This window comes from Manacus vitellinus, unplaced genomic scaffold (genome assembly GCF_001715985.3).
Source record: "Manacus vitellinus isolate BGI_N305 unplaced genomic scaffold, ASM171598v3 scaffold_22_pilon, whole genome shotgun sequence".
Lineage (NCBI taxonomy): Eukaryota > Metazoa > Chordata > Aves > Passeriformes > Pipridae > Manacus > Manacus vitellinus.
In genome coordinates, this window is record NW_021939632.1 from 13,244,815 (window position 1) to 13,271,049 (window position 26,235).

General features: G+C 35.5%; 1 protein-coding gene across 6 annotated transcripts in view; it reads left to right on the forward strand.

Moving 5' to 3' along the window:
- Positions 1 to 26,235, forward strand: part of UBR3 (ubiquitin protein ligase E3 component n-recognin 3) — a 105,254-nt gene that overhangs the window by 24,321 nt on the left and 54,698 nt on the right. For 4 of the 6 annotated variants that reach the window (XM_018072488.3, XM_018072490.3, XM_018072493.3 and 1 more), the window contains 17 exons: positions 3,390 to 3,618; positions 6,763 to 6,942; positions 7,676 to 7,809; positions 9,505 to 9,591; positions 10,179 to 10,244; positions 10,330 to 10,419; positions 11,565 to 11,693; positions 11,791 to 11,843; positions 12,478 to 12,611; positions 13,088 to 13,173; positions 14,579 to 14,720; positions 17,868 to 17,964; positions 19,196 to 19,337; positions 21,503 to 21,607; positions 22,602 to 22,775; positions 23,002 to 23,031; positions 24,332 to 24,792. In XM_018072488.3, the coding sequence (XP_017927977.1) occupies positions 3,390 to 3,618; positions 6,763 to 6,942; positions 7,676 to 7,809; positions 9,505 to 9,591; positions 10,179 to 10,244; positions 10,330 to 10,419; positions 11,565 to 11,693; positions 11,791 to 11,843; positions 12,478 to 12,611; positions 13,088 to 13,173; positions 14,579 to 14,720; positions 17,868 to 17,964; positions 19,196 to 19,337; positions 21,503 to 21,607; positions 22,602 to 22,775; positions 23,002 to 23,031; positions 24,332 to 24,792 (2,339 nt within the window). The remainder of the gene's footprint in view (positions 1 to 3,389; positions 3,619 to 6,762; positions 6,943 to 7,675; positions 7,810 to 9,504; positions 9,592 to 10,178; positions 10,245 to 10,329; positions 10,420 to 11,564; positions 11,694 to 11,790; positions 11,844 to 12,477; positions 12,612 to 13,087; positions 13,174 to 14,578; positions 14,721 to 17,867; positions 17,965 to 19,195; positions 19,338 to 21,502; positions 21,608 to 22,601; positions 22,776 to 23,001; positions 23,032 to 24,331; positions 24,793 to 26,235) is intronic. The other 2 variants (XM_018072491.3, XM_018072492.3) reach the window with 1 other exon arrangement.

Sequence of the window (26,235 nt, forward strand, 5' to 3'; positions counted from 1 at the left end):
ATTAATCATACTGCGTTCTCAAATAGCAGGAATACCTGGAGGGATATAAACTGTTTCAGGTGATCTCTCAGCTTTCTGTTACTTCTCTCATCTCATCTACACTACATGTACTTTCCTAATTTTTTCTATGTCTGCTCTTGTGCAATTTAGCTGATTCTTAGTGCATTAAATCAGCAGAATTCTTCTAGGTTGGTTTTCTGATAAACTGAGGGAGCTAGCCAGACACAGAGCACAGAGCTGGCTATCTGTGCATGCTTTGAAATGGTTGAAATCTCTGACCTCCAGCGTGAACATACTAGAGCTGACTGATCCACCATTGCCCTGGGCAGCAGTCACTGAGCCACCAGCGATCTCAGTTGCACAGATTTATTTTGAAATAGGAAAACAAACTTCCCTTTTAGGATTCCCAGTATCGAAAAGAGGTGTTGAAAGGGGTGGGCTAAAACCCTGGGTTAAGTAGCTATTCCCTCTCTTCCCACTTTGGCATATGAGAGAGACAGCCCAACAAAAAGTGTGATCTTTGCCTTACAGATTTGTGCTTGAGGCATCCCTTCCAGCACACTCTGACATTTGAAGCTTGGAAGACTTACAAGTGAAGAAAAAGAAAGCAGAAGAGAAATTTACCAAAGCTTCCAGGGGATTAAAGGTGTTATGGTGTGGACAAGAGGAAAAGCAAAAGGCCAGAGAAATAGACCGTCATGTGACCGAGGAGAAGGCAAAGAATGTGTTGACAGTAAACAGGAAGCTGATGGAAGAGTTTAAATCGTCCAAGGGCAGAGCCTTGCTGGAATCTGGAACACTGGAAGTAGAAAAATGCAAAAGCATCTGGTAGAGATAATGAATCAACAGTCATAATTACCAAAAATGCTGTGCCTTGTTGGGCACCTCCCGTAGAGACCATTGAGGCAACTATTACAGCAATAACCCCTGGATATGCTGTTCTGCAAATTCCGTAGAACAGTTTTTCTGTTGGAACCTAAAGTGTTCAACTGGCAGAAGTATCTTCTTCTTAGGGTTGAGAATATAAACATGGGAGATGTAAGTTCTAACTGAAACATGGGGCTGATGTTAGTCACCTAAAAGTTCTGGGATTGTTGAGTGGCAACCAAGAGGAAAGGCCAGTTGAAAAAATTAACTTTGTTTTTTGATAGGCTAGACATTTAGAAGCTGCACAAGATCATAGAGAGTGAAGGTAATTAAATATACAGAAACTATGTTTGTCTTAGGAAGCTACTTCCTGCAAAAGATTGGAAGCTCTTTGGAAGTATGTGTTACATCAAAATCTCCGTTTTTGTTCTGATCTGTATTTTCCCTTAGTTGTGTATATAGCTTTGACCACTGAAAGAAAGGATTCTGATTACTATGGCTGTTCTTACATCTGGACTGCAGTTTACCACAGTATTTCAGCTTTTTAACTTATGGAATTGAGTTTAGTTTCTTCCTCTCAAAATTGGAAAGGGTTGTATTTTTTTATTTTACTTCCAGGTGAATGTAGGAGAAAAGCTTCTGTCTTTCCTTTACTGAAATGTATTACAGAGTCTTTACCATTATACTGTATTGAGAGCAAATTTATGTTACTTTCAGAGGTTCATTATTGTATACGAGTGAGGCACAAAAAATTTTGATGCATGCTGATTTAAAATAAAGAAATAAAAAATCCAAAATTTGTCCGTAGAGAAAGACAGTGTTTTTGCAGTCAACTTAAATTGAGAGTGCTGTGTAAAACAAGTAATACATAGTTCCTACATCTCATAATCCAAAAATCCTATCTAAACATAATACAGTGTGGAAAAAAATAATACGTAGAAAAGTATACTTTTTTTACTAGCAACATTAATATACCAACTTCTTAAAATATCTGGTGCGTCATTTGTGTCTGATGCTTAACATCAATAGCGTGAATGTCTTGATGATAAGTTGCTGCCAGTGATTAAAATTGTTTAAAGCTTTAATTTAAAGGAAATTATATGACAGGAATATCTGGAATACCAGAATGATGTGTATTAACTTTGCTGAAGCATTGCAAATACCTTGTTCCAAAAAGTCTTTAACTGAAAACAGTTACCATTGTGCTGGGGGCTGTATGTAGAACACGCTTTCAGTTATTATACATGTTTCCATCACTGTGGACCAGATAAAGGAAGGCAGTTTAAGTAGTCTTGCAGTGTTGCCTCTAGTGACATCCCCATCTCCACCCTGGGTCCATTTTTTTTGAGAATATTTGCTGGAAGAAACAGTTTGTGGACCCAACAGCAGCATCATGTCATCATATTTTTGGAAGTATTTTCTAAATGTGAAAAACATGGTAGTATTTTAATAATAAAAGTATGGAAGCACTGAGTTTAAGGCAGGTCAAATAAAGTAGTGATTTGTGTATGGTCTGATGAAAACATAGTTGCCCAAGTGTGGTTTTAAAATTTCTAATTCTATGCTTATGAAAGGTTAATACTGAAGAAGGAATAGACAAGGGGTTTTTAGACTTTGATCTGAAAATTTTTATCACTACCCATCTTGTCTTCTTACTAAGCCAAGCAAGTCCAGATGGTGTTAATTCAGAACCTAAAGTACTAAGTGAGAACTGATTTCAAAGCTGGCAGATATGCCCACATGTACATGCCCTGCAAAAGGTTGGTTTACAATGCAGTCTGAGGCTAATGGAGGACACAAAACTGTACTATATGCGTAGAATATAATACAATACATATTGTATGTATATGTATTGATACATTTAAATATGATCTCGTTAAAAAAACCCAAACAGTTGTGTGAAGAATAACAAAACTTGCTAGTTATTTTAATTATTGAGGGGAAAGCATTGAAAGTTTATTAAAAAGTATAGGATGTTATGATAGCAGAAATGAAATTCAGTGTTGAAATACCTCCCTTGACAGGTGAATGAAAACCTTTCTCCATAGGTAGATGAGTGCAAGTGATAAGGCAGCTTTATTAGGCACTACTAAACTCATTGTTCATAGTGTATCATTTTAGAACATTTGTTTCTGTTGTAGGATGTAAAAATTTAGGGTAAATTAATTATTAGAACTATTACTACTTTCAGGTGTTATGCTGAGACCTTCTATTCATTGTTTGAACATTTCTGGCAGTTTTTTTTTAGTGTGAGAAGTATAGAATGAGAAGATTAGATTTTGGGAAAAGGAAATAAAATTAGAGGCTTGAGTTACCCCTTTCTATAAATAGGTCTTTTCATGTGGACCGTTTCTAGAAACTATACATGGAACACTTACACCATCAGTTTTGGTTTGTCATAGCAACTGGTGTTTCCCAGGAAATGTTGATTGTACTTTTTGTAAAGGAATATTTCATAATGAAACAAAGCTATAATTTTTATATAATACTTGTTAACATCAAAATTTCTTTATAATTTTCAGATTGCTTTTACAAAAACTTTTGTTCAGCATTATGCTTTTATTATGAAAACACTGAAGAAAAGCCATGAATCAGACACAATGTCTAATAGAATTGTGCATATCAGTGTTCAGTTGTTCAGCAATGAAGAACTAGCACGCCAAGTAACAGAAGAATGCCAGCTGCTGGATATTATGGTTACTGTTCTGTTGTACATGATGGAAAGTTGCCTTATTAAAAGTGAATTGCAAGGTAGGTTGATATGTTTGTTTGCTTCATTCCATGGATAATAAATTGATTATAGAGGAAACTTAATTTTTCTTGGGTAGTCATCCACCACCCTCCAACCCTTTTTCCAAAAATGTACAGGATCTAACAATGTGTGGTAGAGGCTGAGTATCCGAATTTCCTAGAAATATAAAGGTAGTTATCAAGAGTGATACTGATGTTTTATCCTTTGGTTTGTAGGGTTGTTTTGGGTTTTTTTTTTTGTAGGACTGTTATATAGTTTAGAATACAGAGTATTACCTTGCAGGTGCTTAATTTACTGGGTAAAGTGCATAAACAACTATTTGAATGAGAAATTATATATACAAATTGAGACCTTTATGAATTTAAAAAATATTTTCAAAGTATTTCACAAGCTATTTGGAGTATTCGAAATTGTTTTAATTTTTCTCTCCTGTGATTGCCTTAATAAAACTTGATATATAATTAAAGGAGAATAATTTACTACTTTGTAAATACATTAATTTGATCAAGCTTTTGTTTGACAGAGTGGCAATTTGAATTTGAACTAGTGTACATTGTGTAACTTTTTTAGTGAAAGCAACTGTCCTATTTCCACCCTCCTTGTTTTACCTGTCCTTATGTGAAAATGGTGTCACAATGAATCTTGCTGACTTGTCATGCTTTGATGTGCCTAACAGACTGCAGGCCTTTCAGCCCTCTTTATCCTAGTTTGAGTGTGAAAATATTCTCTAGACAGACTGAGTGCTGCTGCTAAATAAGCATTATCAACTTCTGTGTGAAATTGTATTTTTTGTTGCCTGAAGTATCCTTTTTCTCAGAGTCTGCTCTGTGTGTAGCCTAAAACAGTGACTGTACTGAAATGGGAAATCCTCAGTAGTCTAGCTCTCATGTGCCCTCATGCAGCAGCACTTCAACATGAGAAGTTTTCCTGTTGCCCTACATAGATTGCTTTACAGTATTAAAAATGTTGAATATTTAACAGTTTGTATATCAAGTGATTTTTGCTAAATCAGTGCCATATTGGTGGAATGTAATTTAAAAATTACTTCTGAGCATCTTCTCGTTGTTCCTTGTTGGTCAGTATGGGATGTTGTTGGTGGTTATGTTCTGTAATGGATCAGAATTGCAGCCAAAAAGGCTGTGGCTGTGATTAGGCATTCTCTGAAGAAGCTTCCTGGTAATTAATGATGTAAACTGAAGCTGGTAAGTTAAATAACATCAGATGTATTTGTGATAGATGTGTGAGAAAAGACTTAGCCTTGGAGCAGCTACCTCATTGTTTCCTTTTTCCTAGCACCAGTGATTTCTCTTAGCTAAGATACTATCATAGAATTATAGAATCTTTTAGGTTGGTCATTGAGTCCAACAGTAAACCTAATACTGCCAAGGCTACCACTGGGATGTGTCTGGTGCTTTTCAGTGTTTCCACATTTCCTGCTCACTGCTTTCATGTATGAGGGCTTGGGCATTGACAGAAAAAAATCATAAAATACTTAATTGGGTTTTTTCCCTCTTGTATTCTCAGTGGCCTTCTTTTGCAATTCTGGGGGCTTGAATCTTGTGTTTATTTCAAATTATCACTTAGGATGCTGGAAATAGTGAGAAGTCTTTTAAAAGTCTGTGCTGGTGAGATAAATTGAGAAGACTTCTCTTTGTGCAGCTACTGTAAACAAAAGGTTGTTTAATATCTGAATGAGACAAAGTTTACAAATCCAGCCAATGGATAGATGGAAAAGCATGTTGGAGAGGAGCAAGGAGAGAGTGGAGCAGGAATTGTATCTGCTATGGCATGTTTAGTTTGTATTGCTTACAGATCCTAATTGTTTTTGAACAGCTGACACCTGTTAAAAGTATACAGGTTCACTGAGGGTATTTGTGGATGCTGTGATAAACTGTTTTTGTGAAACAGAGTTAACCTAGGAGTTGTGTTGATACCAGCTTTGTGTTAGTGGATTTACTAGTGTGTGCTACTAAGTGTTACTAGTTCACCTTACATCTCTCACATGTGGTGTGAAAGGATGAGGGGGAGAAATACGGATGCGGATGATAAAACTGGCTCTCAAGGAGGATTTATGTCCCTGTGTTCTTAGAGACTTTTTTCCTCTCTATCAGTGCATTCCTCCTAATGAACTTTTCATGGGAGAAGAATTTATACCCCCAAGGAAAAAGTATTGGTGATGGTTCATCCTTTGAAAAACCAGCATCTTTAAATGACATTAACCCTGGCTTGTAGAGTACTCTGAATAATAAGCAATGCCACCGTCCTTTTGAATTAACTTTGGATTTGTCTAATCTGTAGTAGGACAGAGAATCAGCAACATGTAACTGACCTGTAACTCTTTGCAAAGTCCTTGAGCAGATTCAGGCAGAGGTGTTACCCTGCTCGTGGACAGGCCAAAGGGAACCACTCTACATACAGAGGGACCTCATCACCCAGAGACTGGAGTCTCACAATAACAGTGTTTCTTTTTGGCTGTGGCTGTGCTGCTTACAAACCTTTCCTGTAGAGGGTAATTACTGGGGTCCTTCAGTGCATTTTTACTGGAATAGAGCCATCCAAAGGCAGGTGATCTGATGCAGCCTTCTCTTTCCCTAGTCTTGGGCAGGCTGCATAAAAACTGTGTCCCAAATTCAGAGTGGAAATGCTTTTCTTTGCTTTTCTCAGAATCACTATGCCAGCGTAGGTTTTGATCACCAGATTTCTTTTTGAATGCTGTAAGGTAGCTTGCTCACTGGGAGTATGTCAAATTCAAAATAGATTTCAGGTGTTGGTAGTAGGAATTGTATTGTTTGGTCTTTTTATACTTCCTGAGAGTATTCAGGTGTAACTGTGATGGTTTTACTAATGCAGTACTTATCAAAGGTTGCAATACTGTTCAAAGTATGAGTGGCTTCTAGTGAGTGGGATCTATGTTGGTGAGTCCATGATGAAAAAACGGCCTCAGGTACCACAAAAGAACTGTTCTTCTTTTCTGCAATTTTCTTTGTGTGTGTCTGACCATAGCATTACAGTACATACTAATTGTTGGGTTTGCATTATTTTATAACTTTATTTATAAATTACAACAAGAAGGAACAAAATAACTTTTTCTTCTCCTTTTGTTTTGGTGGTTTTTTGTTTGTTTTTTTTTTTTTTAAACCTAGATGAAGAAAATAGTTTACATGTTGTGGTGAATTGTGGGGAAGCACTACTGAAGAATAATACCTACTGGCCCCTGGTTAGTGATTTTATAAACATACTTTCACACCAAAGTGTGGCAAAGAAATTTTTGGAAGATCATGGTCTTTTGGTAACATGGATGAATTTTGTATCATTTTTTCAAGGTATGTGACACTTATAATCAGTACGAATACAAGGATGTTAAGACAGCTTAATGTTCACAGTAGCAAAATCCTTACAATGCTGTATGTAAATATTTAATTTATTAGTATTCTCATAAGTTTGTATGTCTAGAAGAGAACAGTATATTCTAGAAAACAGATAGATTAAAAAAATTATCTGATGGATCTTTGCTCTTCAACTACACACAAGACAATTGCATCACAGTTGACTCAGATTGGTGCAAGAATTCTGAGATTGTACTTGAAGTACTCATCATAACTTGTACTAGAAGTATTTTGCTGGTGAAGTTCTAAATTTAAGTATTGGGGAAATTAATTTGACAAATCAGGATTTTTTTTAAGTGTTGCAATGGAGAATTTTTTTTATTATTTAAAAGAAATAGTTCAAAATGGTGAGCTTCTCAATACTGATAAATGTTCTGAGGACCAGCATCCAAATGTTCTCATTGACTAAGTGACATTCAAAGTCGAAGTTAATGTCACCTGAACAGCAAGGACTGCAGTTATTAGCTGGTCTAGAGCTAATGTTCTTTTCTGTTTTATTTCTGTACAAATAGAATTAAAAATTATTCTGCTGCTAGATAAAATAGATTCTTACACTTTGTGGAGGGTTTTTTATCTTAATTGGTGTGTAAATGCATAACACTAAAAATACTGCATTCTGTTTAGCCCTAGTTAAATATTGGGTTGTATAACTCTGCTTAAATCTTTGAAGGTATGAATTTAAATAAACGAGAATTAAATGAGCACGTGGAGTTTGAATCGCAGACCTACTATGCTGCCTTTGCTGCTGAGCTGGAAGCCTGTGCCCAGCCAATGTGGGGTCTTCTGTCACACTGCAAAGTTAGGGTAAGGCTAATGTTTCTTTGTCATAATTCTTGGTTTTATTCATGACTTATTCTAGAATTCTCAAACTTGAAAGGTCTGTCTGTTATGTGTTTGAGAAGACTTGGATTATGCCGTCTTTGTCTATCAAATAACATAAAACTTTTGTGAGCTTGGATTCTGTGTATAATTCGTGCTTGAACCTAATTTACTGTCTTCAGTACTGGGACTACAAGTTCAGGATGTGTACAAGTCATTCCATGTGACTGTACATATGGAATAACTTTGATCTGATGAAGAACTTGATAACATATCTCTGAGTCATTCTACCTTTGTTAGTGGGAAAGGAGATACACAAGTTGTCCTAATGTGATTATAATGTTGATTGTGTCTGCAAATACATAGTTCATTTTAACGAGGGATGGAGAAATTTATGGGTTTGTGTAGTTTTACTGTCAGTCTGAGGTGAAAGCCTCTTAGGTTTTGACATCTTATTGTCTCCAAACTAGAGCAAAAACTTGTTACTATTTGCTAGACTGTAAGTAATAGCAAAAATTGAATCCATTAACTTTTAGGGATAATTAGCATATAACCCCCACTTTTTACTGTTTTCCTATGAAAAAAATACTTATATTTGAAATTAGCTTATTGAGATACTTGATAGTGTCCATGAGACAGTAATACTTGAATTGAACTGTGCAGTAAAAAAATGTGCCCAAGCGTACCATGTGATTTTAAAAGTTAAAACCAGGCCTTTCTGTGTTGTAAGTTATGCTGATACATTATGAATGTATCAATTTGAGTCTACATTAGCTCTTGAAAACTGAATTACAACTTCTGGCTTTTTGCAGTATTCCTTTCTTTTTTGCTTTGGGATGGGATGGTCTACCTTTTTTTTAAGACCTGTAAGATTCCTTCTTCCACCTGTTGTCTTGTCAGTCATGTCCTCAGCCACATTTGAATCTTTTGGTTGTTCTCAAAAAATCTGAAAATGCTCTAGAAATTTCATGGCTTAATTGCTGTACATATTTAGTGAAACCTGATGGATGGGAAGAGATTACAGCTCATATCTCACAGGATAGGGAAAACCTGCAGAGCCTGACCCCTCTACAGAGGGTGGAGCAACAGGATGGGAGTGTGGCTGCTGTATTTCCTGATGAGAAAAGGTGTCTAACTGAGCCAGTCAGCATTTGCTCAGCTTCTGGCTGGCCTAAGCACTGCTGGTTTTTGCATAAGAAGCGTGTCATAGATGCCCTGAGAGCGTGAGGCAAGTCTGGAGTCTGTTTAGGGGGAAGGGAAGATTAAAGGAAAAATCTGTTAAGGAATGAAACTTTGCAAGTTCTGCTGATCACAGAGCAATTTGGTTTAGCTCCCCTTCTGCCTTCCCTTTTTGCACATTGCTGCTTCTCTCTTGGAAGGCAATGTACAGCTCTAGTCTTGAAATACATGATTTAACCTGAAATATAATGTAGTTTTATGGCATTGTTATAGAGTTACATCATACAGTCATAACAAGGTTTGCTTACTGTTAAAATCTATGCAGTATTGTGGTATTGTAGCATTTTGGGTTGGACTCAATAGTCTTGGAGGTCTTTCCCAACCTTAATGTTTCTGTAAAAATATTCTTGAAATAATCAGATGTATTTGTAGTAGGGAAACAATGATACTTACTTAAAGCTGTTTTGGCTCATGTAGTGTGTTGGTTTCTCTTAACTGCAGGAAACACAGGAATACACACGGAATGTTGTCAGATACTGCCTCGAAGCGCTTCAGGACTGGTTTGATGCTATCAACTTTGTAGATGAGGTAAATATCCTTAGTAAATTTAAGCAAAGTACTGTGAAAATCTGATTAAATTTCAAAGGTGATACACTTCCTGTCCCCTACTCTCCCCTTAAATTAAGTCATTGCTCAAAGTAGTGATCAAAAAAGGATTGCCTTGCTGAAATTAGAGTTTGTACTTAATAGTTGCAATGTTATATCCTAGGATCCTTTATTTGTAGGGTCTTGGTGACTTAGATTTGCTGGTGCAATCTTAAGTTGTGTGAGTTTTAAAAGCACTGCTATTGATACACTACTGTTGTGCTGAATGAAGAGCTGAAGCAATGGCAAAAGAGAAGTCCTGTTGTGCTGTGGTAGTGGGAGCAGCTTTGCAGTTATCAGGCAATACTCTCAAACACCTCAGAGTGCCATTGGCTACTGGGGACTTGAGAGAAACTACAGCTGTCTAAGGAGAACTTGAATAGTCAGAAAGGCAGGGGAATGAAGTAATAGTGGAAAGTCCATCAAATGAAGACATGCCAAGATACTGTCCTTGATGGTTGTGACAAAGACATTTGTAAGTTTGGTTTTTTCAATATATTATATTAAAATACCTTTATTTTCCTTTTCAGCCGGCTCCTAACCAAGTTACTTTCCATTTGCCGTTGCACCGTTACTTTGCCATGTTTTTAAGTAAGGTAAGCACATGTTGTAGTCACACAGATGGAAGTTCCCTGTCGAATGTGATCATTCAGTACAGTGTGTGCTTGCTTTTGTTTCTAGGCTGTCAAATGCCAAGAACTAGATCTGGATACTATCTTGCCAGATCAGGAGATGCTGATGAAACTAATGATTCACCCGCTTCAGATTCAGGTATGGACAGAATACACACAGAAAAAAGAGTTGCTGTCAGATTCTTTTAACCCTAGTCATTTAAGTATATTCAGAAGTATTTAGCAAAGGGAAGCATGTCTTAATTGTGGAATGTCAAAATAACTATATGTGACAATAATAACTAGAAAATATTGAGTATAAGATAAACTTTTTTTTTCTTCTTCATATCTCCAAAATTAAATATGTGGCATTAGTTATCATACTTTGAGAGGTATATAATAATATTCACTATAGCACTTCCAAAAGGGTAGGAAGAACCAACCCTTTGAAAACATAGAAGTGTTATGTGAATAGAATGGAGTACAAGTTGAAAAGAAACACGAATCTGAAAATTTCTAATTTTAAACTCAGACTGAGTTCAAGAATGGATGCACCCTGCAATTTATTTTTATTTACAAATTTGGATTTATTTGTATATAAGTGGCAGTGAGCATTATTTTTAATCACTGCTTTTATATCTAACCTCTTTATAACCACAATATCTTCATTTTTTGAGTACTTCTCATGTATAAATCACTTCATTTGGCTTTGATTACTTTTGTTGTCTGAAATGTGCTCTCATATTAAAGTGTGGTATCTGTCAGATGTCCCTGATCATTGCAGGGGGGTTCAATTAGATGACCTTTAAAGGTCACTTCCAACCGAAACTATTCTATGATTCTACAAGGAAGCTGCAGAGAGACTTTTCACAAGGACATGTAGTGACAGGACAAGGGCCAATGGCTTTAAACTGAAGGAGAGTAGTTTAGATTAGGTATCACAAAGAGTAGTTTAGATTAGGTATCACAAAGAGTAGTTTAGATTAGGTATCACAAAGACATTCTTTACTGTGGGGTGGTGAGGCACTATAACAGGTTGCCCATAGAAGATGTGGCTGCCCCATCCCTGGGAAGTGTTCAGGGTCAGGTTGGATGGAGCTTTGAACAACTTGGTCCTAGTGGAAGGTGTTCCTGCCCATGGCAGTGGGGTTGGAACTAAATGATCTCCAACATTCCTTCCGACCCAAACCTTTCTATGATTTTTATGTTTCTGTAATCATATATTGATGATCTGCTAAACACTGAATTGAATAGCTGAATATCCCTGATATATTTATAATTTTTTATTTTATTTTTCCTGAACAGGCAAGTCTTTCTGAAATTCACAGCAACATGTGGGTTAGGAATGGTCTCCAAATTAAAGGACAGGCCATGACTTACGTGCAGTCCCATTTCTGCAATTCCATGATTGATCCTGATATTTACTTGCTGCAAGTAAGTTATGTGTTCTGAGAAGCCAAGCTAATACTGTTTACCAACAAATATTGAATTAAATTAATTGAATAAAATTAATTTATTCTCTTTTCTACAGGTCTGTGCCTCTAGACTGGACCCAGATTATTTTATTTCATCTGTTTTTGAAAGGTAAGGTTAAAAGGAGAATGGTCTTGTTCAATGTTGTGCTAGCTGTTGACTAATTTATACAATGTGATAGAAAAAGGGCACGTCTGATACACATCTTCAGTGGTACAATTCTGCCTAACCAAAATGAACACTTATCTAAGGGCTTTACTGAAAGAAGTATCTCTTCATTTTAAACAGGATTGACTTTTGATTTACAGTGCGGTAATGAAGCTTCAGACTTTTTTTTTCTGAGCATCTTTAGGGTTTTTTAAGTTTTACAGATGTTCATATGCTAGGATATTCCAACCTGAAGAAGTAGATAAATAGAGCTGCAATAGTAAGAGACACAGAAAAGACTTCTGCTTTTGGGGGGGGAAAAAAAATAAATCAGAGTTTGAAAACGTTAATTTTCATTACCTTTTGTATCTTCATAAATGTAAGGTGTTTTCATAAGGAGTAAATATCATTATAGCGCATTCCATAGATAAATAAAAATCTAAATTTAAAAAGAAGATGTTCATGTGGTTTGTTTGCATTTTTTTCACTTTGTATTCATTTAGGTCGTTGTGAATGCTATCCTGAGTTTATATTACATTTCACATTCATGTTTTAATGTTGGAGAATAATGTTTCTGACTTTACTGTTTGCTCTGTAGATTTAAGGTGGTAGATCTATTAACGATGGCATCACAGCATCAAAATACAGTTCTTGACTCAGAGCACGAAAGGTCCATGCTGGAAGGAGCCTTAACATTTTTGGTCCTTCTGTTAAGTCTTCGTTTACATTTAGGTAAGAATCACTGCTTTAGGAATACTTGTATGTAAATAACACTAAAACATGTTCATTTACGTGCAGCACTTAGTAGCTGCCTTAAAGCTGATCAACCATATAGTAACTTAGAGCATTCAACACTTGGTTTCTTCTTTGCCAGTTATTTAATTGTAATCCCTTATGGATTAGAAATAGATACAATATAATGGAGAAAAACAGCTTTAATGGAAGTGGGTGATTTGTATAGGTGATCACATGAAGATTCTGTCTTTTCCAGAAAGACAGCAGTTTTAATTTGTACCTGTCTTTTCTGACTGAGATTGTCTTTCATAACATTTGCACTCCCTCCTTTTTATCCTGTATTTTTATAGCACTGTATGATTACTTAATATTAGTTTGTATCAAGTTTGACATGCTTTTAGTGTCAAATGAAAACTGAATGTGTATTTTAAAATCGTGCTATTTTAATGGCTTTTTAAATGTTATTGTTCTAGGAATGACAGATGATGAGATCCTCAGAGCGGAGATGGTAGCCCAACTCTGTATGAATGACAGGACACACAGTTCATTATTGGATCTCATATCCTTGGAATATATTAACTAATGTGCATGAATGAGAATGACAGGTGCAGGAATAGTAATAGGATTTTGGAGCTTGAACAGCATGTTTTTAGCTTATGTAATTAAAAGAAATTGTGTAAAGGTGTGTTTGCACATACTTGTTAGCAAAGGCATTTGCTCCATTTTTTTTTCCTTACAAAATATGCTATACTTTTTAATAGTTTAAATTACAAATAGTTTAAAATACAAAATGCTGTAGTACTGCTTTTATTATGTTTTTTAACACTGCAGAAGTCTTTTAGCTGTGAGATATGAAGTCTGTTTTCCAATGACCTTGTAGAAAGTTTAGCCAAACGTCACCTTTATCTGGGTTTGAGCCTTTCAGTATTGCTATTTTTATGCCAGTATAAAAAGCAACCAGTCTACACTATATTTGCTTTTGTTATCAGTAGCTGAAAATGCAAATAATAGCAATCCTGCATGTTGCTTTGACATTGGAGTGAAGTGGTTGTGTTCTGGGGGAAAGAGTAGCAAACTCCGGGAGCTCTTCCTGCACAGGGATACAGTTCATGTTCCCAGACAGCTCATTACAGATGTGCAGGTTTTACTGCTATTAGTGTCTTAGGTTCTGTAGGCAAATTAAATAACTTGTCATGATTGCATAAAAGAGCTTGCAATCCAGGGGTAGGCATTGAGCAAAAATAGTAGGAATATAAAGACAGGAAAGGAGGAGATTGAGAGTTACAAATCTGTAGTAAGAATTATTAATTGTTATGATATGACTTAGTAACTCAAAGATTTAGATGTGTAAAATAAGTGATCACTTAAAATGGTTCACTTAAGTGAATCACTTAACTGTGTAAAATAAGTGAATCATTATACAAGCAATCCCTTTTCACTAAGCAGAAGTTTACTTATTTGTAAGTGCTACTCATGTTTTGGAGTAATGTCTGTAGGTCAGTTAAGTATTGCTACCAAAAATGAGAACTATCCAATCTAAGATGCAGAATTACTTATTGTGTTCATGGATCCCAAGCTATTTACTTGCTTTTTCTACCCTTAGCTGTAAATGCAAAATATTCTTCCTATGAAGAGAGACAAAATGTTTGTAAATAAAGACAAGTGCAAAAACTTTATATACACTAAAGATAGTGGATTTTATTTCACATTAAGTACCTAATGTCTTGAGCCAAGCATGTAGTAATTGTCTTGCTTTAAAAAGTTTGCTATCCTAGCTAGGAGGCTTTGCTTCTCTTCAGTCATAGTTATGGTTCCTAGCAGCTGGAGGATACAGACCTCTTGTGGTAAGCACAGAGCACTGCTGAAATGTGGTGTGAAACGAGTGACTGAAAATGTCAGGAGAGGAGTAAAATGGCTGTGGCCTGCAATTAAGTTAATTTTGCTTTCCTTAACACAGAGATTACATTCCAGAAAACCCCAATCCCAAAAGTGGTATTATTCCAGGAAGTTTAAGCTTTGAATCAGTCCTGTCAGCTGTTGCTGACTTTAAAGCTCCTGTTTTTGAACCTGGAGGTTCCATGCAACAAGGAATGTATACACCTAAAGGTATGGCAATCTGTGTTCCCTTGCAACATACTCAGGGGTAAGATGCCTAATCAGTGTTTGTTTGGCTTTGTTGTTGTGGGTTTTTTTCCTTAAAAATAACCCAAACCCAACCTACCAAATGATGTTAAAAACCCCACCTCATCCTCCCCACAAAAAACCCAAACCCACTGCCACCACTAAAACCCCACGAAACTCATTTGACTTTTTCATTATTGTCTTCTGCTTAAATTTAAGAGCATTGCTAAAGACTGTCAATAGTCTTTAATAAATTCATTTTGATCTAGGCTGAAAATGAGCTTTCACATTACTCAGGTATCCTCAGAAAACAAGGGAAAATGGAGAACTGAAGAATTATTTTATTTTACTGATCTGCATACTTAATTACTTATATGATTTAAAAAAAAATCTTATCTTCAATAGTTCAGAACTGTTAGCACCAGTGAGATGTCAGTTGCAAAGATACTTTCTTTGAATTTCTTCACATTTTGATTATTAAAGATACCATGATTCTTTATTTTATTTTGCTTAACAATATTAGTATCCTGTGACATTTTCCACAGTCAGTAGTGAGGGTCTAGAACAAAGTTCAGGCTAAGCTGGTTATAGAATACTGTTCTATAATTCTACAATGCATACAGTGCAAAAATGACAAGTGTCTTCCCCTGACCATTTTGTCATAGAATTGGACTCAACACAGCATTGGTGTGAAAGGAGTGAAAGAATTTAAGAACTTAGCATTCCATTACTGTTTCCTGTCACTGAGCAGATAAGCCTGTAGGGATCTGAAATGCTCCATGTGCTCTGGTTGTGCTTCAGCTAATGGCAAAGCTGAAAAGGGTTTAACTCCTTCCTCCCCTGCGTACTTCCCTTGAAAACTGGAAAGGTTGAGGTTTCACAATTTTGAAAGCATTTGGTTTGTAATCTTTTGTGAATTTTTTTTTTTTTTGGCAGGGCAAGAGAGGGGGGCGGGCAAAGGAGTTGATGTAGGAAGTAGTACTGTACTAACTTGTTTGCCAACTTTTATACTGTGAGACTAGTCAGTAAAGGTCTTTTATACAAGTTAACAACTGGTGAAGTAATTTTGAGAAACCAGAGTTTTGAGAATTGATTCATCCAGGTTCCTTGATGTGTAATTAGGCAGCTTAACACCTATGTATTTAAAATAACTTTGTTTTAATGTTATGTAAACTGCATTTCTTTATGTCATATCCCATTTCTGGAGTTTGTGAAATGCTGGTATTTTTCATAACAGAGTTTGAAGGAAAGAAATTGATTATGGTATTTTTAATTATAAAACTTTGTATTCAGGGAATCTAATGCTAAATTACAGTATTCGGGTGTTGTTTTGTGTTTGGATTTTTTTTAACTTTAGGTAAACAATTTATTCCAGAGGAAAACTGTGTTAAGTATCTCATTTATAGCAGTAAATACTGAAGTAATTTGTAGCACTATACAGAATAGCTTCTTCTTACGGTAATAAAAAAAAATCAAAAAAGCTGCAGGAATGAAAACTGGCATGGTTTTCTTTGCTATTCCCTCTTAAGTGTTCATACTCTCCATAAGACTACATAGGTTCTCAAAACCGTGGCTTTTAAGAATCGTAGTTTGTGGCCTGTCACAGTTAAAGCAAGTCATGTTGAGATCCATTCCCTCTAATCCTCTAATCCCTTGTTTCCCTAAATTTGGGGGGGTGAAATCTACTTCATATTCACAGATCCCTAGATTTTACTTCCATTAACTATCAGTAAAACAACCCAAAACAGCCAACCAACCAGAACAAACCAAATTCAAAAACATGTTCTTCCAATTGTCTGTAGATTTGTGTGCTGATGATGAGCTGTGTGTGCATTTCCAATATTCCCTATATGGCTCCCCCACTGAGTCCTTTCTTCTCATTGTGCATTAGCAGCCCACACAAACTTAGTCTGTTTTTCAGACTGCAGTAGTTAACTCTGTCCAGAAAAAATGGATGTTTCTCAAGCTAAATTTGATCATATTTCATCTATAATAGAAACTATGCTGAGTGTTCTCTCTCAGCAGCATATGAGGATATCTCTAGAACTGTAATCTTAGCAGGGGTTAATATATAGAGTATAGACCATTATACAGGAGTATAGACCACTTGTCTTCCTGCCTGGGGAAAATTAATCTCAGAAGTGTGGCAAAGCTGATTATTTTTGCCTGTGAAAAGTTGGAAGAATGTTGTAAGCACTTGTGTTGTGTTATTCCTGCTGGTGGAGCTAAAATTCTGTGTCCGCTGGGTTTCTTCCTCCTTTTGGGGTCATTGAATCTTGCCTTCACATTGCTGTGTTACGAGAGCTAAACACTTCAAAACAATTAATAGAATGAACATCTTTTTTTGACTCTAGGTTGGAAACCTAGTTTTGTTTTTTAATAACTTGTAAATAGAAAAAAAAGGCAGTTAAATGGGATCTCTTTATAGACTGTTCTGTGTTGACCCTGATCACTTTTCTGTGATTGCTCTGAAAAACCACTCCTGATGTTACTTTCAAGCTACTAAATTAAACAGATGTAACCTAGATTTTAGTGCCAAAATAACGCATAGGTATTAGTTAAAAAACAAAGGCATATTTGTAAAGGATTGGTCACAGATATCATTTTATATGAAACTTAACCATTTTCAAGACTGAAGAAAAAATTGTGGTTTTGAGGTCACTTGGTTCACTATGCTTAATGGTAAAATATCACCTACCTGCTAACTGCTCTGCATTCTGTACTTCTGATTTTTAAGAGGGCTTGTGCTTATCATGTACCAAATGAAAAATAATTTAAATCTTTTCTTACATGTACCTGGAAATGAAAAAGAACAGAACAAGATGTGCACAGAAAAAGTGTTTTGAGAGTTGTTTTGGGGAATTTGTTAATAGAAAAGAACTATTGCCTTAATAGAGTTATTTTTTTGTTGTTTTGAAACAAATCAAAATTTCACAAGAAATATTTTTCTATCTTGATAGTGGTAATTATATATATAGTAAGTATTACTAGAGTTATTAAAATTGCTGTAGTTTGCTGAAATAATTATATAATAGAAAATCACATAGTTAAAGCTAGTTAAGAAGAGACTCTTAGAATAAGATGTAAGGTCTTTAAAAAGAATGTTAACACGTAATTTCTTTTAAATAACAGCTGAAGTTTGGGATAAGGAGTTTGACCCTGTCATGGTAATACTTCGAACAGTTTACCGTAGAGATGTGCAGTCTGCAATGGACAGATATACAGCATTGTAAGTTGGATCATTTTTAGAAATGTAACACCATATTGTTGCTCATTGCACAACACATTTTTTGTTTTCACTGTCTGGTAATGCTAATCATTTTGTCAGTGTTTTCAGGCCCCCCAGATTTGTCCTGGAGTAAATAGTCTACAAATTTCCAGGCAGTATCAGGGTTTTGGCTATTTTAGTCTGTTAGTCTTCCATAAATATTTAAAAATATATCTGAAGTGCCACAGAGAAAGTAGTGAATGTTGTCACAGCTAAAATACTTAACCAAAGGTAGTGTTTAAAAATCAGTTACAAATTATTTAAAGCAGCATTATCTGTTTTTATTTATTTTACACTTAGGTACATGAAACGCAATATTACAGTGTCCTGTGTTTTGAAATTGTATTGAAGACAATCTGGTTTTTTCCTGTGTATTCACTCATGATGGAAACCATAGGTGAATTAAATTCTGATGTACAGGAAAAAACACTGGTGAAACTCTTTCAATTCTAACAAGCAAGATGATATGGTCTTAATTCTGTTCCTTAACATTCTGTCCCTTACAGCTGTGTACTCTTACAGATTCGTATTTCAGCTGATTTGTCTTTTATTTCACAACTTGGGAGTAAAAATCAAGATTAAAAATCCCTTATAATAAATGTAATGAAATAATCCTCTGCCCCTGTGGTGAGTGAGGTAGTATTCTACTAAATAATTGCTTTGTCTATTGCACTGGATTCCACTTATTAGAAGTATCGGTCCATATTGACCTTAAAATTTAATTTTTAAATTCACAGATATGATAGCACTGATACTGTCAATTGTAGCTAATTATGGGTAGCGTTTCCTAGTATAGGCTATAATCCATTCCTCCACGTGTGAGTTTTCTTTGTTAGATGACCAGTGTGGTTTTGGGTGCAGTCAAGTTTTCTCTCTCCTCTGTGTGCCTCTTAGAATGAAAATGGAATGCCTAAATTCCTAGCTGTAGCTAAAAAATCATTTAACTTTATAAATAAAGGTCATTTACATCAGTGGTAATCCACAGAAAAATAACACTGGAGTCAGTTTGATCTTTTTGGAATGCTACTTAAATATATTAAATGGCTTAGAAATGCTTATCATTATAATGTCAGTCTAAACAATAAGAATGCAGGATATCTGTAGCAGTGGCAGTTGTCTACATTATTGCAGTGTAGATTTGCAATATTGCACATATAGAAACATTTTCAACATTTAACATTTGTTTCAACAGTTTAAAGCAAAGTGGTAAATTCCCTGGAAACCCATGGCCTCCGTACAAGAAGAGAACACCACTACACCCAAGTTACAAAGGTCTCATAAAGCTTTTGCACTGTAAAACCCTGCACATCGTGCTCTTCACACTTCTTTACAAGGTACAGTCATGATTCTCATTAAGTCTGGTTTTTTACTTCCACATTTTTTACAGAAGTCCTTAGAAGCATGATTTTAAAAGTTTATTTAGAGTAATCAGGTTCAAATTTTTGTTTATTTGCTATGTCCAGTATGAGATTTTTTCCTTCCACTTCCATTATTTCATGAATGATTAATTCATATATGCACACACTAAGTCAGGTACCCAAGTGGATGAACAGTCCTCCTCTACTTTGAGGAACACCGTCTTAACCATCAGAGTTGTGATTCAAATTGTTCTTCCATGACTGTCCCAAGGAGCACAGTGGCAGGAGTGATGTTCCTTTGGCTCCCATTGCAGAGTTTTAAGGCATCAACATCCTGTTCAAATATATGCAACCTCGGTGGTTTATATCCTCAAGAGCAAATAGGACTTATAACTGCAAATGGTTCTAACATCACTGCCCGGGCACATTCTGGCTTTTGATAATGTTATAGCACTTGTTTTTTAGGGCTAATTGATGTCCTTAAGTTGTGTTTGGTTTTGTTGTCGATAGTTGACTATTGTCTTTAAGAGAAGTGCATCCTTTTTCAAGAGTCCATTCATCAGAAAATGGGACTTGGAATCTGTCTCTGCAGCACTTCCTAAGTACAGAGCCAGAGGAGGGACTGTAGAAAGTGCTTTGATTGAGTAGTGCCTTTGCTGGGCAGACTTTCCTTTTGTGCGCTTTTAAGTGCTCTCAGCTTCCCTAAAACTATTTTGCTTCCTTGTTAAGCTTCTGTTGAATAGAAAATAACTGTTGTAATACAGGAATGCTGCTGAAGGAAAGAAGAGCTTGGGATTATGTAGAAGATGAAATAATATTTTGATATGGAACAAAAATGGAGAAAGTAGGGAAGGAATGCATTATCTTTTACTGTCTTGCTCATTAGTTCTTTTTTGGCTGCTTTTTCTCTTATTCTATAAAGAACCTTCAAGGACTTAAATCTTGAGAATTTTAACATTTCTGGGTTACTGTTTTAGCTGAAATACCAAATACTTTTCTACCAGATTTATGAATGGTAGAAAATACATAATGATTTATCCTGTGGGGTTGGCTTAAATGATGTCTGGTGTATTTGTGAAATTTTGCCAATTTGTCACAGCCTTTATTGTATCTCTTGACTTTTGGGACTTCCTACAGAAGAATAGTAAACTACATTTGATGAGTTTACTTTTCAGAAGTGTTGGTCAGCATGACTTTTGATTCTGACTGATACAATTGCACATGCTCTTCTTATTGACATAATACTGAGTCCCCTTTTTAATTAAGTAACTTCTATAATCTGAGATTTGGTTGGGATTGATTAATTCAGGTGCTCAAGCATTTTTTAGAAAAGATATTGTAAAGCAATGTATTTTTTAAAGGATTTTATCTCTCTGATGTTTTTAATGGGTTTATCTACTTAGGAAATTCCTCCCATTCAAAATGAAGTCATATCTAAAACTTTATTAGGCTACACTCTGAAACTTTTTATAGTAGCCTGTCTACAATGAAATTTTAAATATATTTTCTCATACATTTCTTTTTGGTCACTTGCAAGTTTTTGCCATTTTTCTTTCCTTTAAATCAGAATATTCTCAAGAGGAAAGCTGTCCTGGTTTTTAATTTCAGCAGCACTGGTTCTTCCTCTCAATGCATTAAGAGCTGTGTTAGAAGAAAGATATGGGCATTTATTAATTTAAAGATAAGGTTGTTTATTATTTGTAACTAAAAAAGATGATGTGCAGGTTGTTGTTAACTAAGTTCATATTGACCCTCTGAGGTTCCCAGTTATTTAGGCATTGCTTGTAGGACTAGGGCCTTGTGAGGCCTTATGTGATGGATCACATGAAAAAGGGAGGGAAGGCATGTGACTCACAGTAGTGGTGCCCTGTGCAGCTTTACCTGCCACTTTGGAGTTAATCACAACTTGAACTAGTAATAACTTACAAGTTTTTTCTGACTGGAAAGATGTAAAATTAAATTTTGCATTTTTGGTGATGATCAAAGGTTAGTTTTTTTCTAAACCTCAGAATAATTTTTAAACAACTTAAAAAAAAATATAAAACCTGAAGAGTCCAAAATGTATTGTTCAGAACACTTTTTTTTAAGTTTAGATGTATTGAAGCTTTAATCTTCTAAGTTGTGAATGTTTTTCTACCTAGATATTAATGGATCATCAGAATTTATCAGAGCATGTGCTTTGCATGGTTTTGTATTTGATTGAGCTGGGGTTGGAAAATTCTCCAGAACAAGAATCAGATGAAGAGGTAAGAATAAATACTATATTTTTAATTAAAATATAAAGGTATTGTCTAATGATTCATTTTTTTAAAAAAGTATTTTTCCATAGGAGTTAAAATAAAGTATCTATATTTACTTATACAGGGAACAACTTAAAAAAACAAACCACCTCTCCCCCCCAAAAAAAAACCCAAAACCAAAAAAAGCAAGACCAAACAAACAAAAAACCAACCCCCCCAAAAAAACCCCAAAACAAAACACCAAAAACCAACAAAACAATCAAACAAAAACAAAACCTCCATATTGTTGTGAAGGAGAATATGATATCATGTTACATTTTTCAACAGTTTCTCTATATAAATAGCCTGACAACACAGATTGATTAGATGGTTACAACTCTTTAGGTTAGTGCTTGAAATTGTGTACCAAAAATAAATTAAATTATTGAGTCAAAAAATCATTTAAATTTTTAGATTTTCAACTGAAACCTTTATTGCTAAAGGTCTGTATCTTCTAAAATATGTGAATTAGCCAGAATTTTAACTCTACTTTTGATGAGAATTTGAATATAGAGAGTCATTTTTGTGATTTCAGATTCCCTTCTGTTATCTGACTTCCATAATTTTTTTTATATTTAATGTTGCTTTTATGTCTAACGATTTGCCACATTTTTTTTTTCAGATTGACTTCTGTACAGTTCTGATTTTTTGTATTAATCTTAGATTGTATGGCTTTAGATTACACTCCATAGCTCCTTCTACTTCTGCTAGCTAGCACTTATGGCTGTATTTGATTATATTCAAATCAAGTATTTAAATTCATGTATTTATCAGCCCTGTGGTCCTCATGGACCACAGTCATAATTTTTAAGAGATATATTGGCTTCATTGAGTTACATGATGTTCAACATACTGTTCCTATCTCATGGAGAGATGATGGCCTCTAATACAGTTATAAAAGCAACACAAGTTATTTTAAAACAGAAGCGAAAGTATACTAGGGTTTGTTTAATTGTTTTAGGAATCTGCAGGTGGACAAGAGCGTTGCCATGATAGTTGGTTTCCAGGTAGTAACTTGGTTTCTAACATGCGTCACTTCATTAACTATGTCCGAGTAAGAGTACCAGAAACTGCTCCAGAGGTGAAGAGGGAACCACCTGCAAGTACGAGTTCTGATGGTTTGGCTTCATCACAAGTAAGTATATGCAAATGCTAGTCCTTTCCCTAGACTAGATTAAGTTATTGCCTGTTTAGGCTTTTTTGTTAGGATTTTTGTTACTGTTTTTATCAATTTCTTGGGATATTCCTTTTCCTTTGGTAATTTTTCCTAAGTGTACTGATAGCAGAAATAGAAGTTATTTCAAATGTTACCTCTTTCCAAATGATATATTTAATGACTTTTTTTATCCTCAATCTACCAGAGTTCAAGGCGGAAGAGCCTCCAGAGAGAGGTAGATCTGTGTGCAGTTTGTTCTCCTAAGCAATTAACTAGCAACGTGGCTTTAATTGTGCTCATCTTAACATTCAGTGGAATCTTCTAATTTTCCTGAATTCCTTTTAAATTCATATTGCAAGAACTTGTGCTTTTTTTCATGTTCTTGATGGTAATCTTAGGTAGTAGATTTTAAGCAACAAAATGACCTTACAGTTTTAATACGTATTTTGAAATAAAAGCATTCTATCAAATATCAAGTGTCATTGATGGCATACTGCTTGAGCTCTGTGTTTAGGCCTGCTTTGTCTCGCCAACATATTACTAACATTCAATAATATAAAATAGTCTTAGCTTTCTTGAATCTAGGTAAGTTTAACCTTACATTGAAAGTGCATTTGAAATGATTAGTAGCGGTTTTTTGTTGTTTTGAAAAAAAATGAATACGTAAATGGTGGGATCCTGAAAGACTTATAGCCGGTAGATGATATAATTTTGGTGTCAGGATTGTATGCCAGATGTAAGGCAATACAACGTTGGGTTTTTTTTTTTGCACATTAATGTCAGAAAAATAGACAAAATCTAAAGTAGGGAGAGGATATGAAATAGATTAAAATATAAAGGTAGGTGAGAGAATTGTCAGAATCCCATTTTTATATTTGATGTCTGAAGTATTTGATCTCTCTTAACTGCCCAGCCTTCTGAGAGGGAGAGAGTAACGTGTTTCTGTTATGGGTTCAGCATGTGTATCCTAATTTAGTACTGAAAGCAAGAGCAGTATAAGATAGAGAAATCTGAATGGGCTCTGTCATTAATGTAACTGCAATCATCATATCAAGTTCTGCTTGCCAATATGGGTATGTGGCTTCTGGATCTCAGCTCATAAATCCACAGAGAATGGGCAATGCCATGGGGATGTGTGTTCACCTGTGTGGCAGTAGGAGTTATGTTGTGCAACAGTGCTCTGTAGACTTCAATAAAGACGTTTAAGTGACGTAAAGATACTGAAATTACTATTCTAAAAAAACTAAGGAAATATTACTTGGAGAACAGACAAAACCAGTTGTTAGTTGTTTTGGTATGGATATTTCCATTTTGTACTTGGCTTTTTATGCAGCTGCATATAACAGACTTGTATCAAAATACGATATGCAGGCTTAGTATTTTACTGTCCTAATTTTCAGTACATTTTGGGAGGGGAGAGGAGTCTTTTTAAGTTTTGTGCTTTTCCTCCTAACTTAAAATATTTTCTAAGGTTTTGTGAATGTATGTTGTTTATTGTATTTTTGCAAATTAATCGTTATGATTTTTTTCCCAAGAATTCGGGGACAGCTCAAGTGTTCAGTTTGGTCGCAGAACGTAGGAAGAAATTTCAGGAGATCATCAATCGGAACACCAGTGAGGCAAATCAGGTGGTTCGGCCCAAAACATCCATGAAATGGTCAGCACCTGGTGCAACTCCCCAGCTAACCACAGCCATTCTAGAAGTCAAGGAAAGCATACTGTCCTTGCTGATTAAATTGCATCACAAACTCTCAGGAAAACAAAACTCTTACTATCCTCCGTGGTTGGATGATGTGGATGTTTTAATCCACCCAGAAATTCCAAGATACTCTCACGGTGATGGAATGACGGCAGTAGAAAGAATTTTATTGAAAGCTGCTGTGCAGAGCAGATTGAATAAACGTATAATCGAAGAGATATGCAGGAAGGTGACACCTCCTGTCCCACCAAAAAAGATTAGTTCTGCAGAGAAGAAAACTTTGGACAAAGAAGAAAGGTAACATTAATAACAAAGTAAAGAGGCAATAGGAAATTGTGTGTTGTGCATCTGTTGATTATTTGTCTCTAGGTTTTCGCATGAATTACATATTAAAGGAATAACTTAATTCTGCAGTTTTCTTTATCCATTTTAAATATACATGATTTACATGGATACTGGGGTGGGATCTGCACCTCGTATTTTAGATCTTTAAATTAGAAAACTTTCATAATAATTTGGTGTGATACACATGCTGACCCTTTATGTTGCTGTATATACCGCTCATGTATACAAAGGTGTAGAATTAAGATTGTGTTAGTTTTTGTGGCTTAACCTTAAGATGAGTTAGAATTTTTATTTGTGTTGTCTGTTCATTCACATGCACACATCACACCATGATTGTTTTTGACCTTTGTTTAATATATTTGGGTTTGGTAATTCTACCTTTTTTACTTGTCCGAGCCATTCAATTTTAAAAGTATGTTTTTAATTTTTTTTTTGTAGTTCTTATTTTTTTTTTATTAAATTCATATTATGAGTCTTGAGAGCCCCCAGAGCACTGGCAGTATTGAAACAATGCAGAGAGCCTGCTTCTCTCCTGTTGTCAGCAAAGCTTGTATTGCCATGAGAGTCCTAGGGAAGAGGAATCACTAGTTCAAATGCCTAGAGGACAGCAACTAGATCTTAGAAATAGAGGTGAAAACTAGGACTGGTAGGAGCAGTGTTGAAACTGGGACTGGAAGGAGAAACCTTATGCCTTCTGATTGATGTACTAGTGAGCAAAGGGCAGATGCCAGGTCAAGTGAATAGCTGATGTGAGAAGACTCAAACTGGCAACTGGGGATGTTAGAGAAGAACTGGGTTGTCAGGACAAAAATATTCAGAGGAAAGTAGCAAGTGAAAAAAAATTTAATGAAAATCTCGGGAAGAATGGGGTCTTGAGAGTCGATAGGAGAAGAAGAATGTAGAACAAGAATGGAAATGTCTGGAGGGCATGAGTAAGACAGAGATTGGCATTTGGGGGATGTGATAGAGTCAGCTGGAAAGAAGAATTGTCTGGAGTAGGGCAGTGGGAAGAGACTGACTGCTGGTCAGTGCAAAAGACTGGAATGTGGTATTTGAAGCAAGAGAACAGGGAATAGTGTAAGAAGGTTGGGGCATAGAAGGTTCAGGTCAGAGTACTTACCACATTAATTAAAGTAGAGACAGAGCACAGGCTAGGATGGACAAGGAGATGATTGAGTGCTTGTTCATGGAGTATTTTGAATGGTTTATGTAACCAAACTATATGAGTATGGATCTAGAAATTTGGGTAGAAACATGCAGCCATCTGACTCAGTTGTTTTCTGGATTACCTTTTTTTATCCTGCTATTTTTATTTATTTGAAAATAATATTTTCATTAAATTCTTGCAGATATGTCCAGGACGTACACTGTACTTGAAAATTACACATAACAAAA